Genomic DNA, 17,681 nt, shown 5'->3' on the forward strand with positions numbered 1-17,681 from the left:
TGCGCGTTGCTACCACAAATTAAATAAGAAGGTCAGGTGGAGGGGCGGGAAGAGGACCAGCTGCGGCCGATCAGCGCCGCGCTGCACGCTGGTCCTCGCAGTCCCGCCTCAGCCTTGTGATGCAGTCACTTGCTCCACGAGGTCGCGTTGGTGCTCCAATGCACTCAGGGGGGTCCAGAAACAGAAGTTGTGGCAAAACCCTTAGCCTGCGAGCGGCACCCGCGAAGCGGGGGCCGCGAGGCGTAGGCTCAACAAGCAGGAAGGTAAGAGGGAGAACAAAGCGGCACTCCCTGCAGGTGAGCTCAGTGAGGATTCCAATGCTGCACACACCCCGTGATGACTATATTGATGGGGGGGCGGGAAGAGGACCAGCTGCGGCCGATCAGCGCCGCGCTGCACGCTGGTCCTCGCAGTCCCGCCTCAGCCTTGTGATGCAGTCGCTTGCTCCACGAGGTCGCGTTGGTGCTCCAATGCACTCAGGGGGGTCCAGAAACAGAAGTTGTGGCAAAACCCTTAGCCTGCGAGCGGCTCCCGCGAAGCGGGGGCCGCGAGGCGTAGGCTCAACAAGCAGGAAGGTAAGAGGGAGAACAAAGCGGCACTCCCTGCAGGTGAGCTCAGTGAGGATTCCAATGCTGCACACACCCCGTGATGACTATATTGATGGGGGGGCGGGAAGAGGACCAGCTGCGGCCGATCAGCGCCGCGCTGCACGCTGGTCCTCGCAGTCCCGCCTCAGCCTTGTGATGCAGTCGCTTGCTCCACGAGGTCGCGTTGGTGCTCCAATGCACTCAGGGGGGTCCAGAAACAGAAGTTGTGGCAAAACCCTTAGCCTGCGAGCGGCACCCGCGAAGCGGGGGCCGCGAGGCGTAGGCTCAACAAGCAGGAAGGTAAGAGGGAGAACAAAGCGGCACTCCCTGCAGGTGAGCCCAGTTTAATTGGCCAAGTGTTCTGTAAAGTGCCCCCTGTGCCACAATATTTGCTTGTGTAACGTTTTGAGCTATATAACTGGACAAATGTGCTTTAGAATGCTCAGTTTGATAATATTTTTTTCAAAAATTCATTTCGTGAGAACACTAATGTTCCCTCTACCGGCACAAAGTGATCTTTAAGTATAATCATGTTTTGCGCCATTATATTGGTTCACTCTGCACTACTTGCCACTTGCCACTTGCACCATAGCTGTAACAATTGGTGGTGAGTGTTAATTTACCAAACAATAAAGTGTTTTTTTTCCCAAAGGTTATTAGCATTCCTCTCACCAGATCTTTTAGGATGGTGAGGGAAGATAATGATGAGGACAACCGAGAAGTGATTAGGTGGTTGCAGGATTGTGATGTCAATGAGGCAGTCGGTCATTTTACATACTTTTTTTTCGTCAGGGTGGGGCCAACTTTCCATGTCCCTGATGTGGAATTTACCAAACATTGCATGAAGATGGAAACAGTAGGCAAATTAGTGCAGCTATTCAACATTCAGGATGTTACAAACATTTGCTTAATTGGAACTGAATTTACTGTTGTGCCCACACACACGGGCCCTGTGACAAATTGCATGCTTAATGGTTGGTGACTGAACAGAAAACTGCTTTCTGGACATTTGTTCATTCTCAGCTAAATAAGCAATGCAACCCAACCCAATATTTAAGGAGAAAAATATGCAAATGAAAAAAATCAATTGCGCCACTTAACCCACCTTGGATATCTAGGACTTTCCATTAAAGCAATTCCTTCCTGATCTGAGTCCAGGAATTTAATGAAGGTGCTGTCAGAAAGAGGCAAGAGCTGGAGGTCAAGGAGTTCTCTATATTGCCCGTCACTGATGACATACTCCAGGATCAGTAGCTTTTGAATACTGAGCAGCTTGCTCCAAGAGCCCGATTTGAGAACACCTCGAATGAAGGATGGTGTAGCCATTTTCAGCTTTCTGACCTTGCCAGAGGCCAAATAAAGTGTGTCTAGAAGCTGCTCAGAGACTTTGACAAGAGGCTCATTAAGACAGAGAAGAAGTTCTTCAAGAGCAAGCTGTATGTCCCCTTCTTGCATAGCAGGTATAAAGATGGCCTCAGATGGTTTTAGCCACTGTGTAGCATCAGCCGCCTTGCAAAGCACGTTCATATCAAGCAGTTCTTTGGAAACCGTTTCAGTCAGCCAATACCATCTCTCTTTGTGTTGCGTTTGACCTGAGTCTGGCCAAATGCCATATGCCAGTGTGGCTGGGCCATTCATGGACCTTACCAGAGACACAACTGCCTGGACAGCATGGCAATAGACAAGAGGTAAGATCTGCTCTACCAGCAGTTGGTTCCACTGGGCAGCTTCATCATGTTGTTGATCTACTTCCACCCATTTTATGCTTCTTCTGTCATCAGTCAGATCAAAGCTGGCATTGATTATGATTGGGAGACCAGTCCTATTTTCCTCTCTGTCTGGGAGAGGCAGGAAGCAGCTGAGACGCCCACTAAAGCAATTCCCACACTCATCGTCCAAGCAATAAGCAATGCTAATGGTGGGAGTGTTGCATAACTTCTTTGCAAGGTCTTCCAAGTCTTGAAAAACCCCATCTTTGATTGTGCCAGTGATGACAAACCATTTGCAGACTTCATCAGCAATGCTAGCACCCTTCAGGGAGGTATCTTTAATATGCATTGATGTGAGGAGCTTGGATGAATCATTTTGGATGTTTTCAAGTGTTCCATTGTCAGCTTTGGTCACACTGACAGTCAGTAGGTGCTTGACCGTGCCATCACAACTGATACTCTTTAGTGACACTTGAGAGACATTTCGAAGAAATAAAAGGCTTATGCTGGCGTCTTTGCTGAAGCAGTTAAATAGTTCTTTAACTCTTTCTGTGTTGTAGAGATTGTCTGAGATCTCAGAGGGACTTGACCGCAGTGGAAAACGGAAGAGCGTGCCTTTGAAAAACCCAGTCTTTTTGATGTTGTCCCAGTTACCACGGTCAATGGCACTTAACACATTACAAAATGGAAGAAACTGGTCTGTGAATAACTCCACGTCACTCCTGTCCTCCTCCTCCTCCAGATTCCATAAAAAGCCTCTGTCATCAAATACTGCTCCTTGGGGATCAAACATCCCAATGTTTCTGCTACTTAACACACTGGGGAGATCTGTAAATGAAGAAGAATTGACAGAGATGTAAATGCACACCTTAAAGTACATACGTTTGGAATCAAACAGTTTTACCTGGCAGTGGACAGAAAAGGAAGATATAACACCGTTCATGCTATATAAGGTGTGCAGTGTAATGCCCTTCCTCCAACAGCCCCTACTCTAGTGGACATCAGAGAAAGTTGTCTGTTGAGCAAGCCACTGGGGGCTTCGTTGACGGAAAGAGAACAATCTTCCCGACCCTAAAGGGTGCAGGCAGACTGATAGGTTCGTGGACAAGTTACTCTGCAACGTTTATGATGGAGGACCCTGTCCGTCAAACTCTAAACCCACCCCCTCAGTGTCCTAACAAGTGACAGCACAAACAGGGCCCAGCCATCAGATTCAGGCACTGGTCCTAGGTTTTGGCAGCTCTTGCAGGATCAACAAAGTGAACCCAAGAATGCCTTCCATTATAAGTTATGTAAATCCATAACAGACATGTATTCTTGACATTACAATGGCTGCAAAGTGGGGGCAGGAGGCAAAGGCGAGTGGTGAAGGAGAAGGGAGAAATGCAGGAAATTAGAGACGGCAGTTCAGACTACTACAAACCCTTATGGAGTACCTTAGAAATGGGGACGCTACATACACGGGGACCTTAACTGGAGGCACCCTATCCTTCTTGTATATGAGCACTACTCACATAACTATTACAATTGGGCGGCCCAATTATGATAACATACACAGATTCACATAGGCAAAATAAGTAGCCAGTCTCTAGGGCACAGGTACCACAAAGGATCAATGTCACTGTCCTTTAGTCATGTCATGGCCTTCTCATATGGACAGTTGTCACCAATGATAAAAGGGGTACACTTATTCTGCCCAACCAGCTGCAACACTCTGTTGGAGAGTAACATCCACGCTCATGTAGATCACGTATTATGGGACTTGTCACATTTGTTTCGTGCTCAAGAAAGTATACTGGGTTGGTCTGAATGAGATTTTATTGAGCAGGAGGCCACATGGATACAGTTCCAGGGACCATAAAGATGGTCTACAAAATAAAAGCCGATTACAGGACAGCTTCTTGACTCCAGGCTGTCAGCAGAGAGGCTGAATTGGAAAACTTGAACTCCGGTTCTGTATGGCTCTCATTTCAATACTAACTTTAGAGGTGTAAAAGCACACACCTGGGCTGCTCAGGAGACTGATTTTTTGTGTGGAATCCGTGGCATGATGATGATCCCGTGATATAATGCTGACCCAGTCATAATGGTGGTAATTATTGCCATTTTGTCAGCTTAATGATAAAGCTCACTCCAAACATAATGATGGCCCTGGAATCATAGTGCAAATTAATGTTATACTGTTGACATGCCTGTCATGATATTCTTCATGATATCGTTCTGGATATAACAGTTGTAATTTGTGGCCTATTTTGGGCATCTATGGAATGGTGTTGCTAACAGCCAGTACAATACGTTCACAGCCAAATTGGTGTAAAATCTTGATATATTGGGGGAATCCATGGCCTGATGATAGGGACTGCGATTCTGCATCCTTTTCGCAAAAGTTTCTTAAGGTTTGTTAACACACTACAAAATGCAAGGCTTGCCTGGCACACAAGCCATTCATGAAATATCTCATGCGTACTCCTTCAGACCAATGTTTTCTATTTTGAATTATTTCATTAAACAACGCTCTATATGACTGTCTGCTTTAAAATGTAAATAAATGAGACATTTAGGTTGTCAATAGTTCTCCCATTACCTCTCATTATGTATATATATATATGTATATATATATATATTTTTTTTTTTTCTCGCCCCCGCTTGGCGAATCACCCCGAAACTTTCAAGACAGGAGCTGACCGGAGCGCCCCACGAGTTTTGTAAATTTCGCGAAGATTCGTCAACCGGCGCCAAAGTTATTGGGAAAAGAAAAACACTTTTTCTATGGAGACTAGGTCATAACTATAACTACCTACTGGCAACTGCCAGTAGGTAATATATATATTTAAGTATTTTGTAAACCCAGAGGCACAATGTTCTATGGAGCAGTTGTGGCATATTTCAGGAGGACCGCCTATCAATCAATGCATTGTATAGATTAGCAAAGAATAGTCCAGTAACACACCATGTTAATGTTACCATGGAATGTCCCTAAATGTACTGTATTTGTAGACAAAGTCTTACCTGTGATGTGATAGACCGAGTTGAACCCCAGGCCGAACCGTCCCACAGTATTGGGGTCTTTAAGTTTGAGACTGTTCCCTGTGCTCTGGATTCCATCCCAGTCATCCTCAGAGAAGGTGGCATTGTTATACGCCAGCAGAGCAGGACCTGAACAAGGGCATAGAGAGAGGATTGTCAACACTGCCTACAATTGATGTAACAGACAGACCTTTTTGCGACAGTGAAGTCTCCTACCATCAGTAGCAGTAGCACAAACCCTCAAGCAGCCTAAAACCATTTACAAAAGGCAAGATGTATAATAAGATAGAGTCCCCCCGATAAACTCCATGGCCAAGGTGATTCTTGTCCAACTGGTGATCCTCTGAAACCTATTTCCACACCTTAAAACAACCAGTTTTTGACTTGCCCAGGTCATTAGGCACGGACTGCCAGGACCACTGCATCAGTAATAAGTCAGGCGTCCCTAAAATTCATAGGCATGCTTCAAAGAGCACAAAGACAGGCCGGATGGTGTCCTAACATGAATCAACAAACACACAGACATCCCATCACAAAAGCCTTCATGTGGTCCCACTGGAGTAAAATCCAAAATATCGAAGCAAGTGTCCACACATCATACAGAGTTGGCCCTGCACTATGACCCCTAAATTTCCTCAGACTGTGTAACATATTCGCTTTTTTACTACATCAGATTGGATGATTTCTCGGGGTGCTGGAACCCCAGCTCTGGATCATGCTCAACCAATCTAAGGCAGTATGGAGAGTAGTACTCTCACCTACAAGCAATACCTACACCCTAAAAGTATTTTATCGCATCATTTTACCAACAATCAGGCTAACCCTTTTTCTTTGTTAACCTGATTTCCATTTTAAGTGCTTTCAGTTTGAGGTAAGGTCACATATTGGGCTGGCTCTTTATAAAGAAGTACCGTAAATAACTGAACTTGCACATTAAACATTACATCATTTTTAGAGACTAGGGGGCCGATTCACAGAACTAATCTGAGAAAATCCTACACTTACTACATTTTGGTATTCACAGAAGGCATTTAGTAGTAGTAAAGTTAGGGTTTTGTCTTAAGTTTGACTTAAATTTGACTTAAGACAAACTTAGGACAGACTTAAGACAGTCTTAAGACAGACTTAAGACAGACTTAAGAGAACATCCTGGGCTCGATTCACAGAACTAACTTAAGACAAAATCCTAAACTTACTACTTTTGGTATTCACAGAAGTTAGGATTTTGTCCCAAGTTTGACTTAAGACAAACTTAAGACAGACTTAAGACAAACTTAAGACAGACTTAAGACAAACTTAAGACAAACTTAAGACAAACTTAAGACAGACTTAAGACAGACTTAAGACAGACTTAAGACAAACTTAAGACAAAATCCTAACTTAAGTCTGTCTTAAGTCTGTCTTAAGTTTGTCTTAAGTCTGTCTTAAGTCTGTCTTAAGTCTGTCTTAAGTCTGTCTTAAGTTTGTCTTAAGTTTGTCTTAAGACAAACTTAAGACAAAATCCTAACTTCAGTGAATACCAAAAGTAGTAAGTTTAGGATTTTGTCTTAAGTTAGTTCTGTGAATCGGGCCCCCTAACTTTACTACTACTAAATGTCTTTTGTGAATACCAAAAGTAGTAAGTTTAGGATTTTGTCTCAGATTACTTCTGTGAATCGGGCCCTATGGCTTTTCAAGTGTAGAATATTATAATAAGGACAGGACACCTGTGTGCACTGTGACTTACCCGAGAACACCTAAGGGAGCATTAAGTAAAGTCCATCTACTGTGCAAAGGCTACTTTCTACACTGTGCGTTCTATTGACTGAAGTTTGATATTGTAGAAGAGGGCCATAGGCCCCTTCTGTGATATTACCCTGCTTTAATAAATGTGACCATTGTTCCAGTAGTCACCATTTTAAGAGGGTGTTTCCTCATTTGCATGAAGTCTTACCCCCTTACAAGGGGTAAGGTTAAAAACAAAGAGATGTTTGTCGACAAACTACTAGTCTTTAACACCTAGTGATACGGTATACATGTTTCAGCCATAGGTGCTGTCTTAGATTGGGTGGCTTTCATCAGACTTTGTAGATCAGATCTCTATTCCTTACAGATGCTAAATAGGTACTTGGACGTACAGGTCTTCATTACAAGCCTATTGTTGCCTATATTATTCCACCAATGGTTGAGTCAGTTTAAAACCCGATGAGTAATTCACCTTAGGTGTACCCTAAACCGTTGAGTGCAAATAGTATAGCAACTCTGATTAAGAAGTCACTGTTAGCGGTTATGACTTATTTTTCTGTCTTTTTGACATGCAAAGCAATCTCATATTTAGAGACGATAACAAATTGAGTGGTAGTTTATGCTGTCAGTGTTTAGAACTCACAGTGTGGGATATATGTGTTCTCAAGGATGATGTATTGGGTGAAACATAGTATATAACATATATAACATAGTATATTAATGCCATGATACCGGTGTGTCGGCATTAATCAAATACTGTGTTGTTATATGTAGGTATTTTTAAAATACATGCTTGTCAGTGAGCACTATATGTAAGTGTGCTACTGGTAGGCAATATGTGTTAGGGTACATTACCATCAGTGAATGTTAATTCCATTTCTTGTTACTTGAGATGGTATTGTTGAACAAAAAATATCTGTAGTGTACACGTATATGACTCGTTGCTGCTCGTGTAATGGGCTCAATGTGTGTCTGGTTACTTTGAGAGTTATCAGATTCGTACATTATTTTTCTTAACATGCTAAGGCATAGAGAAGAGAGCATTTATAGAGATGTATTATACCTTAGAGCAGGTTCAATTGTGCCCCATAGGATACAGGTTTAGGCGGGCAGCCTTGGTAGAACTTACTGTAATAGTAGATCAAGTGGAAAATCACAGTTAACTGAAAATGGGTTTTGGAAGAAATTGATGTCGTAAGGGGCACAATATATTTAAGAAAAAGTATTTGCTTTCGTCCATAGTCCTCACTTACTTAATTACAAGACTCCTCCCTCCCCATTACCGACCAGATCAATGTCGTCGCCTTCACCTGCTTCAACACTCTTCGCATCCTCCGCAAGACCTTCAAGTGGATCCCCCCCCCCATCGACTGCAGAAAGACCATCACCCACGCACTCATAACCAGCAGACTGGACTATGGCAACGCCCTCTCGGCTGGAATCAACACAACCTGCTACACAAGCTACAAACCATCCAGAACACCGCAGCCAGACTCGTCTTCGGAACCGCACCACACGAGCACATGACCCAGCACCTACGAGACCTCCACTGGCTCCCTGTCGAGAAGAAAATAACGTTCAAGCTACTTACCCACGCCTACAAATCCCTCCACAACATCGGGCCCAAATACCTCAATGTGAGAGTCTCCTTCCACATACCCAAAAGGAACCTCTTCTCCGCCGACCTCACCCTGGCAGAGACCTCATGCATCCGCAGAACCAGAGCAGGCAGAAGAGCCTTCTCCTACATCGCAGCAAAGACCTGGAACGAGCTATCAGTCAACATCAGATGCTCTCCTACCCTGCACACTTTCAGGAAGAGCCTCAAGACCTGGCTCTTCGACTGATCCACATACCCCCTTCCCCCACAGCGTCTTGAGACCCTTACAGGTGAGTAGCGCACTTTATAAAACCCTGATTGATTGATTGATTGATTGATTACACAAGACTGTCCGATATAGGCACATGAAACGTCCTCCATGCCTTGGATCTTAACTTGGACTACGTATAGCCGGGTACTTAGTGGCAGGCGTGAGGCGTGAGCGCTTAATTTGTGCTAATAGACTGCAGGTGTCTGCAATCGCCTGCCATGGTGGTTATGTTGGTGGGAGGCATAGATTTTAGACAGAAAAAGACGTGTATGTTGCGTGTAAATAATGATGTGGATTGAGTCAACATTCAGGTACAATCTGTTGCCTAAAACGCAAGACTATTATGGTATACACAAAATTAACACCCAATTGTAGGCTGTATATTGTTAGAAAACGTAGATAGTTTTTCACATGTTTGCGCTTGTATGAAATGTCAAAGAACAGAATGTTGAACGTGATGGCAAATGAAGTAGTGCGCTATGTATGGAGAGAGGAAAATTCCAATGGGTGCAATGCAGATCTGATACTGCAGCATTTAGGGGAAATACTTTGTTCACCGTTAGCTCCCATGGAGTTTGTTTAGTGGTGAGGCTCTGTAATCCAGCTATCTGGTTAGGTAATGTGGTAGTGCTTGTGCTTTTGTCTTTTCGTTGAGATGAGATAGTGAAGTCTCATTTACATTATTAGTGAGGTAGAATATTCACAATACTAAGACATATTTCTGTATATCTAATGGCTAAGGGCTAACTAGGGGATATTATCATTAAGGCCCTTTATGTGACCTTTGAGATTGAAGAACCTATGTTGCTCTTTCTGCACCAGAATGTTGTATGCATTCTTGTCAGTATAGTCAAATGTTTCAAGAATGACCCACTTAAGCTCGCTAGCAGTGAGTTTTTCTGTCAGGTAATGATTGCTCTTGCATGTTGTTATTTTCTCACCCATGATGTTGCTTCTGTGTTCTCCTATGCAGGGTTTTATCTTCCTGCATGTCATCCCTATATATCTAAGGTTGCAAGGGCATGTAATCATATTAATTACGTGTGTCGTATTGCAATTAGTTTGTCTCTATAAGGTCCATTTCAGATTGGTGTCTAAGTCCAGGACAATGGTGGCGTATGTTGAGTGTTACACTGTGCATGAGCCGCAGGGGTAATGTCCTACGACTGGCTGTAGGCCCCAGATAGATGGGACTGTGTTAGTTTTTTCTGGAAACTTGGTGGCTGAGTATGGACTAAGTAGTCTTGTATATTCCTCCCTCTCCTGTGGACAAATCTAGGTTTTGGCCATTTCAGAGTTTCTGAGGTAATGATATTCCTGTTCTTATCTTTACATGGTTGGAGGCAACGTTGTATGTGGCAACGCATGTGAGGATGTTATTCTCTTGGATGTTTTCTAATTGCTCTGGAAGACTTTCACGGTTTTGCAACATTTGTTTGACATGATCTGAATATTTCCTATCTTTCAATTTCTCTGTAAGATCACATGCTTTGTTGTTGTAATCCTGCATTTTGCTAGCTTCGACGGATTTTAAGAAATTAGCTATAAGGGAGATTTTACCTCAGGGTACATGGGTGGAAGCTGTTAAATAACAGTAAACTATTTCTGTCCGTAGGTTTGTAGTGTGTCTTCGTTTTTAGCCCTGTACCTTCAGAAAAGACAGAGACATCGAGAAAAGGCAGAGTGGTATGATGCACGGAGCTAGTAAATTTCAAAAAGTGGTCATGTGATTTTAGCCAGGACAGAAATGCTTGTACTGTGTGTTCATTGCCATCCCAGATTATTAATATGTTGTTGAGCTAGCGTTTCCAGAGGATTATTCTGTTTCATTGGATTGGAGTCATTCAGTATGTGCATCTCTTCCAAATGACTGATACATAAACCCCCTAGACTTGGGGCGAATGCACTGCCCGTTGATGTTCCGTGGGTTTGTAGGAACAATGATCCATCAAATTCCAAGAAATTCTCCTTCAGTACTAGTCTATACAACATTTGAGTATTGAATGCTTTGGTGTGTTATACTGCCAGTTTTCTTTAAACAGTATGTCATCAACTGTTTTCAAGGTGGCATCTTGCGGTAGGCTAGTACAGAAGCTCTTAATGTTCAGTCTTACTAGGAGGTTGTTGGTGGCATCGTACTCTAGATCCATCAGTAATTTCAGGAGGTCTCGGTTATCTTTTGGGTAAGTTGGAGTGCGTTTCACAATGGGCCATAGGAAGTAGTCGGCAAATTGGGAGATTGGTTCCAGAATTGATCCAATGCCTGACACTATCGGGAGGCCTGGATGGGGCATCTTATTTTTGTGCATTTTGGTAATAAATAGAAATATGGTATTATGAGATCCTTTACGACCAGAAACTCTGCCTCTTTTTTTGCGATCCATCTATTGGTTTCAGCTTTATCAATCATATTACTGATATTTCTTTTTAATCTGGCTGTGGGGTCTAGATCCAAAGGTCTATTGTATCTTGTATCTGAGAGTAACCTGGTGCATTGTGTATGAGAATCTGCTTTTCTGAGTAGGACAATTCCACCGCCTTTATCAGCAGGTTTTAATACTAGGTCCAGATTGTCTGAGTTCCTTTAGTGCTTGCTGTTCCTTTTTGGTGATGTTGTGAAATGGTTTGAAACAGGAGTTGTCCTCGGTTTCAAGTTCCTTAAATATGGCCTGTTCAAATGCTAACACATTCTCCCCTTGTGTTAGAAGGGCAAAACGTGGATATGTTCCTCAAGTTGGTGTCTCTATCAACAGTTGGTTACTTAAAGAAGGCTTCGAGTATGATTTTTCTTCAGCATTCAGCCATCTCACTGTGTAATTGGAATTTGTCGAAGGTGGTGGTAGGGACGAACCCTAGTCATTTGTTCAGGATGGACATTTGATCTACTGTTAGAGTTATGTTGGTGAGGTTAAACACTAGCGCCTGATGGTACTTGTCCCTGGTGTTTAGTCTTTCGTACGGCTCCTGCTCTGGGAGCTTTGGTCCACGTTTTCCCATCTGACCTCTTTTTTCTTTCTTCGCCGTTGTGAGTTCTGGCCTCTCCCTAAAAAATGGAGGTCTAAAAAGGGGGAGAATCTTGGTGGGATCCCAGTTATAAATGTGTTTATCCAGCCTCCAAATTGTGGAAGAAAAGGTTAGAGAAACAGGACCGCTTGTTCGTCATAGTTCAGTCCTTGGCAATATGGTTGCCAGCCTCGGCTTCTTCGTCTGTCTCTTCCTCTGTGTCTATTTCAATCTCATCTCTGCTGCTCCACCCTGTGGAGTGCCTCCTGAGGAATCATAATAAGACTGTCCTAGTTCCTGATCCTTTGGTGGGTTATAATCACTTTTGGTGTATGGATAGTCTTTTTCCTGTGAGAAGCGTTTCAGATCTTTACTGATTTTTTTTGTATTTTTGATTGGGTAAAAAAATCTTTCATATCTGCCATCTTTTTATTAATTTCTTCAAATTTTTTCTTAAAAACCATCACTTGGACAATAGTCTTAAGTTTGGTCTCACTGAGGAGGAGCCTAGCGCGCAACCAAGATGGCCGCGTAGGTGCGAGGCTCCCGAGGACCTCCGCGACCTCCTGAATTAATCCTGGCGATATCCTGTCCTTGTTGAGGGGACTGTGTTGGGGAACCGGAGCTGAGGCGCCACCCGTTTTTTGGGCTCGAATCGGACCCCGAACGCCGGTGGGAGCATCGATCGAAGGTTGCGGCCTTCTCCTCGCCGGCCCCCCGGATTGGAGTAGTGGGGCGATCCGGGGACAAAGTGAATAACAGCGGCGAGCGGGGCTGGGCGACTGGCGTACCCCGCACTTTCACTTTCGCTTTTGCGCCCTCCTAGCTCTCACGCCGGGTCGGGCTGCGGAGCGGGGTGCGGTGGCCTTGTCCAGGAGCCCGGCTGACCCGCCGGCGGTGGGTTGACCCGCGGTTCGGTGGTCGCCCCTGCCCCCCCCCTGGCACCCGTGACTGGTATAGCGGCCCGTTTGGGGAGCTTGGCACGACTGTGGAAGAGCCAGCATGTCCACCAAACAAGATGGCGACCGGGCGAAGGTGAAGACGACCCGCCGTGGCACGGCGCACCAGGCCAACAGTATGGACCGCTACACGCTTCAGAAGGGTTCTCCGGAGACATCGAGTGCATCCCCGGTGGGCCCGACGGAGACATCTGCTCATCCAGGGGATCTGACCCTCCGGGACGTCATGGGCGCCATCGCAGAGATGAAGGCCTCGGTGGACCAGCGTTTCGACACCTTAGCGCAAAAAATAGACTCGGTCCTTGTGGATGTGAGCCTTGTGAGGGCAGACTTGTCCAAAACAAACGACCGAGTCGACTCCCTGGCCCACACCACGACGAGCCTCACGACAGACGTGGTGGCCCTCCAGAAGGAGGTGCGCCGGCTTGGCCAGGCGAGCGCCCTGATGGACCGGCGATTGGAGGACTCCGAGGGTCGGGCCCGGAGGAATAATGTCCGTATTGTGGGGGTCCCGGAGGGACGAGAGGCGGAGGCGGCGGATCTCTTCGTGGAAGATTTGATCCTGACCCATCTCCAGCCCCGGGGGCTGAGTAAGCTTTTTGCGGTGGAGCGTGCTCACCGGGTCCCCGGGGGCAGACCTAAGACTGGTGCCCCGCCGCGGCCGCTCATTGCCCGGATTTTTAATTTTCGGGACAGAGATGCTATCCTCCAGACCTCCAGGCAACAGGGACCGGTCAAGCTTGACAACATGGAGATACATTTCTACCCAGACTTTACTCCGGCGGTCCAGAAGCAGCGACAGAGCTTTCTTGGGGTTAAACGTCGCCTAAGGGACCTGAACCTCAAGTACTCAATGCTCTTTCCAGCCAAGCTGAGGGTAGAGGTGGATGGTCGCACGCACTTCTTTGACCGGCCCGAGGCGGCTGGGGACTGGCTGGACACTCTGCCTGGAGATCGGGGCCGGGGGGGCGGGGGGGGCGCGGCTGGCGAGGAGGGCCCGCCGGATCAGAATTGAGGGGTGACTGAATAGGCCTTGCTCTGGACGTTGTTCCTTCACCATTTACTGATTGCGTATGTTCCCCTCCTATGGAGGTTGCGTGGGGTCTGTTGGGGGCTTCCCTCCTCCTCTGGGGGACTAGTTAGTATTTAGCTATGGGGCGACAGGCACACTGCACTTTGGGGGGGCTGTCTGGGCTCATGCAGGGGTGCAGGGAGGGGGGAGTTCTGTTGGGACCGGGGGGTGGGGGGGGTGTGTTGTTTGTTAGCACCGCAGGGCAAACCCGCTACTATGTTGTTGTTATTAGGATGCTCGATGGGGGACGACCGATTGATTCGACGTATGATGGGGGGTAGGGATTTGACTGTGTTGTCATGGAATGTTAACGGCCTGGGGGATAGGATTAAGCGTGGTGTGGTCCTGCAGTACTTAAAACGTATTTCACCAGATGTTGTCTTCCTGCAGGAGACGCACCTTATAGGTAACTCCTTTCATGCAATGAATCGGCGGGGATATCGTTTGGTGGCACATTCCGGCTTCACCTCGGGCTCGCGGGGGGTGGGTATTATGATCAAGAACTCGCTCCCGTTGGAGATTGATGAGGTGCGCCATGATGAGAGGGGACGCTACACGGTTCTGGTGGGAAGAATGGAGGGTAGAGTGTTTATCTTTATATCCGTGTACGTCCCGCCTGGGTTACAAGTCACCACATTCGCGGACCTGGGGCGCCTCCTTCTGGACCTTCCGAGTGGCCTGCTGGTGGTTGGAGGGGACTTTAATGCGGTAGCCTCTGGGTCTATGGATCGCCATCCCCCTAGGGACCTCCCCCGGGCACAGGCGTGGCTGCCCGGCCTTCTGGACACGCTGGGCCTGGTGGATTGCTGGCGATTAAAGCATCCCGAATTGCGACAGTACACCTTCCACTCGGGTGCCCATGGTAGCCTCTCGCGGCTTGATTACATCCTTGTCCCGGCGGCCCATGCAGGGAGGGTGGGGGAGGTGCGCCATCTAGCACGGGGTATCTCAGACCACTCCCCATTGTTGTTGCATTTCGATGTCTTCCCGAGGGGGGATGGCAGGGTGGCCCCAATCAATGCATGGTATTTGCGTGACCCCACCATTCGTGCCGATTTGATCAAATCCTTACAGCGATATTTCGACGAGAATGTGGGGTCGGTCTCTTCCGCCATCTCCCTGTGGGAGGCTTTCAAGGTAGTCCTTAGAGGGGAGGCCCTCTCCTTTATCTCCCATGCCCGGCGGCTCGAGCGGGAGGAGGTGACCCGGGTAGAGGCCGAGATTGCAGAACTGGAGGGTGACCTGGGGAGCGGGGTAACAGACGCCAAGTTGCATGTTCTACACCTAAAGCAGGCGGCCTATCGGGCCCTCGTCACGGAGGCGGCCAGGGGCCTCGGTAGAGAGCAGCAGGGGCGATTGTATGATGTGGGTGATAAGGCTGGCAAATTGATTGCGTGGTTGGATAAGAGGGAGAGAGCGAGCCGCGTGGTGCCTGTGATTGAGAGTATTGATGGTGCGTGTGTCACCGAGCCGGAAGCCATTGTCTCCTGCTTCGCGGATTATTTCCGCGAAGTCTACTCCCCGGTTTCCCCCTGCTCGGAGGAAGATTCCCATGCCCTGCTTCGGGACATCGCACTGCCCTCCCTAACGGTGGAGGACAGGGATTCGCTTGACGCCCCTCCCACCTCGGACGAAATTGCCTTGGCTATTCGCTCGGTTGCATCCGGCAAGGCCATGGGCCCCAATGGTATTCCCATCGAGCTCTACAAGCTACGCCCGGATGTGTTGGCGCCCCACCTGCGCGCGATGTTCCTGGCGGCCCACTCGCAGGGTTCCCTCCCGCCGGACCAGCGCCTGGCCACAATTGTGGTGATCCACAAGGAGGGGAAGCCCCGTGAACGGGTCACATCCTATAGGCCGATTTCGCTTTTGAACGCGGAGCCCAAAATCCTTGCCAAGGTGTTGGCCAACCGGTTGGTTGGCGTGGTGGGCGACCTGGTCCACCAAGACCAATCTGGCTTTATACCGCACCGCAACACGGCGCTCAATCTGCGGCGCTTGCACGGGGTGCTCGCGCGTGTCCCATTTGTGCGGGAGCCGGCCATCTTGGCGTCCTTGGACGCCACCATGGCGTTTGATACGCTTGAATGGCCATACATCTGGGCGATGCTGGCGAAATTCGGGTTCGGCCCGGGTTTCATTAGCTGGGTCAAATTGCTATATTCGGGCCCATTGGCGCAGGTGGTAGTGAATGGGCGAGTCTCGGCCCCATTCGCGCTGGGGAGGGGTACGCGACAGGGTTGCCCCCTGTCGCCTCTCCTGTTTGCCCTGGCCCTGGAGCCCCTGGCGGAGTGGCTACGGTGGCACCCCTCTATCCGTGGTCTCCGCTGGACCCCCGAGCATGAGGACCGTGTGTCCCTCTACGCTGACGACATCCTTCTGTATCTCGCCTCCCCGCGTAAATCACTGATCGTCCTGGTTGATGTTTTGCGCTCATTCGGTCGCAACTCGGGCCTGGTCATCAACTGGGCGAAATCCTGTGTCTATGTGCTCTCCGGGGAGGCTCCGGCCCTACCACGGGACTGTCCGATCCAGATTGCCCCCCACGGTTTTCGGTACCTGGGTATCTATATCACACTTGACCCGGAGGCCCGCTATGAGCGGAATTTGCTGCCCCCCCTCCAGCGCTTGAGGGAGGACGTGGTGCGCTGGCGGCGTCTGCCGCTCTCGCCGCTCGGCCGAGCGGCTTTGTTCAAAATGATGTCCCTGCCGCGATTCCTCTACGCCCTCCAGAATACTATGGACTTGGTCCCGGCACGCTATTTTCGTGAGGTGGAGGGCCTCCAGCGGCGCCTGTTCTGGGACGGGAGGCCGCGCATTGCTCTGGCTAAATTGACGCTCCCGTGGTACGATGGGGGGGTCGCCCTCCCGGACATTAAACGGTATTACTGGGCCTCCCAACTAGCTGCAATTAATCATGGCCTTTATGGGCCCGCCTTGAACCCGGCATTTGAGATGGATAAAATGCTCCTACCCGGTGGCGATTACAATCGCGCGCTCTATTCTGGCGCGCCCGACTCCCGTTTGACGGGACCGACGCGTGTTATGGTGCGTGTCTGGCACACGGCTAATGCAGCTATGGGGTGGAAGAACCGTTTGACCCGGGCGTCACCGCTGTATGCGTCTGAGAGGTTGGGCTCCCTATGGACGTCGAAGGGCTTCGAGAAGTGGGACACGATCGGAATCAGCACGGTGGGAGATCTCTGGACGAGGGGGGGATTCAAAACTTTTGAGACGCTGCAGGCGGAGTTTCAGCTGCAGGGCAGTGAGTACTTTCGGTACCTACAAGTCCGCCATGCGTTGGGCTCCGTCTTCCCGGACGTCGCATCCATTCCGGAGTCCTCCCCCCTGGAGGACAGAGTGCTGGACGGCCATGTACCGGACAGCACGATCTCCCTCATATATAAAAAACTGATCAACGATAGATCGTGCCTGCTGACTAGTCTCCGCGAGGCCTGGGTTGCCGACGGGCTGGAGCTGGACGGCGAGGATTGGATTTCCGCGGTGGCCTACCCGAAAGAGGTGGCCATCCCGGCTCGCCTTCGTTTCGTCCAGCTCAAGATCCTTCACCGGGTTTACGTGACGGGGCCAAGGCTTCTGCGTATGGGTTTTGCTGGTGACGGACTGTGTAAGCGTGGCTGTGGTGCGCTGGCGACTTTCATGCATATACTGTGGGAGTGCCCGAAGGTGGAGCGATTCTGGCGTGGTGTGCATGAGGTCCTGCGTGT

General features: G+C 48.4%; 1 protein-coding gene across 2 annotated transcripts in view; it reads right to left on the reverse strand.

Annotated features, from left to right (window-relative positions):
• The window catches only part of LOC146809712 (sacsin-like), a 255,441-nt gene that overhangs the window by 110,740 nt on the left and 127,020 nt on the right, over positions 1–17,681 (reverse strand). For both annotated transcript variants that reach the window (XM_085616550.1, XM_085616549.1), the window contains 2 exons: positions 5,306–5,452; positions 1,693–3,124 (listed from right to left, as the gene is read on the reverse strand). In XM_085616550.1, the coding sequence (XP_085472676.1) occupies positions 1,693–3,124; positions 5,306–5,452 (1,579 nt within the window). The remainder of the gene's footprint in view (positions 1–1,692; positions 3,125–5,305; positions 5,453–17,681) is intronic.

Source organism: Triturus cristatus, chromosome 7 (genome assembly GCF_964204655.1).
Source record: "Triturus cristatus chromosome 7, aTriCri1.1, whole genome shotgun sequence".
In the NCBI taxonomy this organism is placed as follows: domain Eukaryota; kingdom Metazoa; phylum Chordata; class Amphibia; order Caudata; family Salamandridae; genus Triturus; species Triturus cristatus.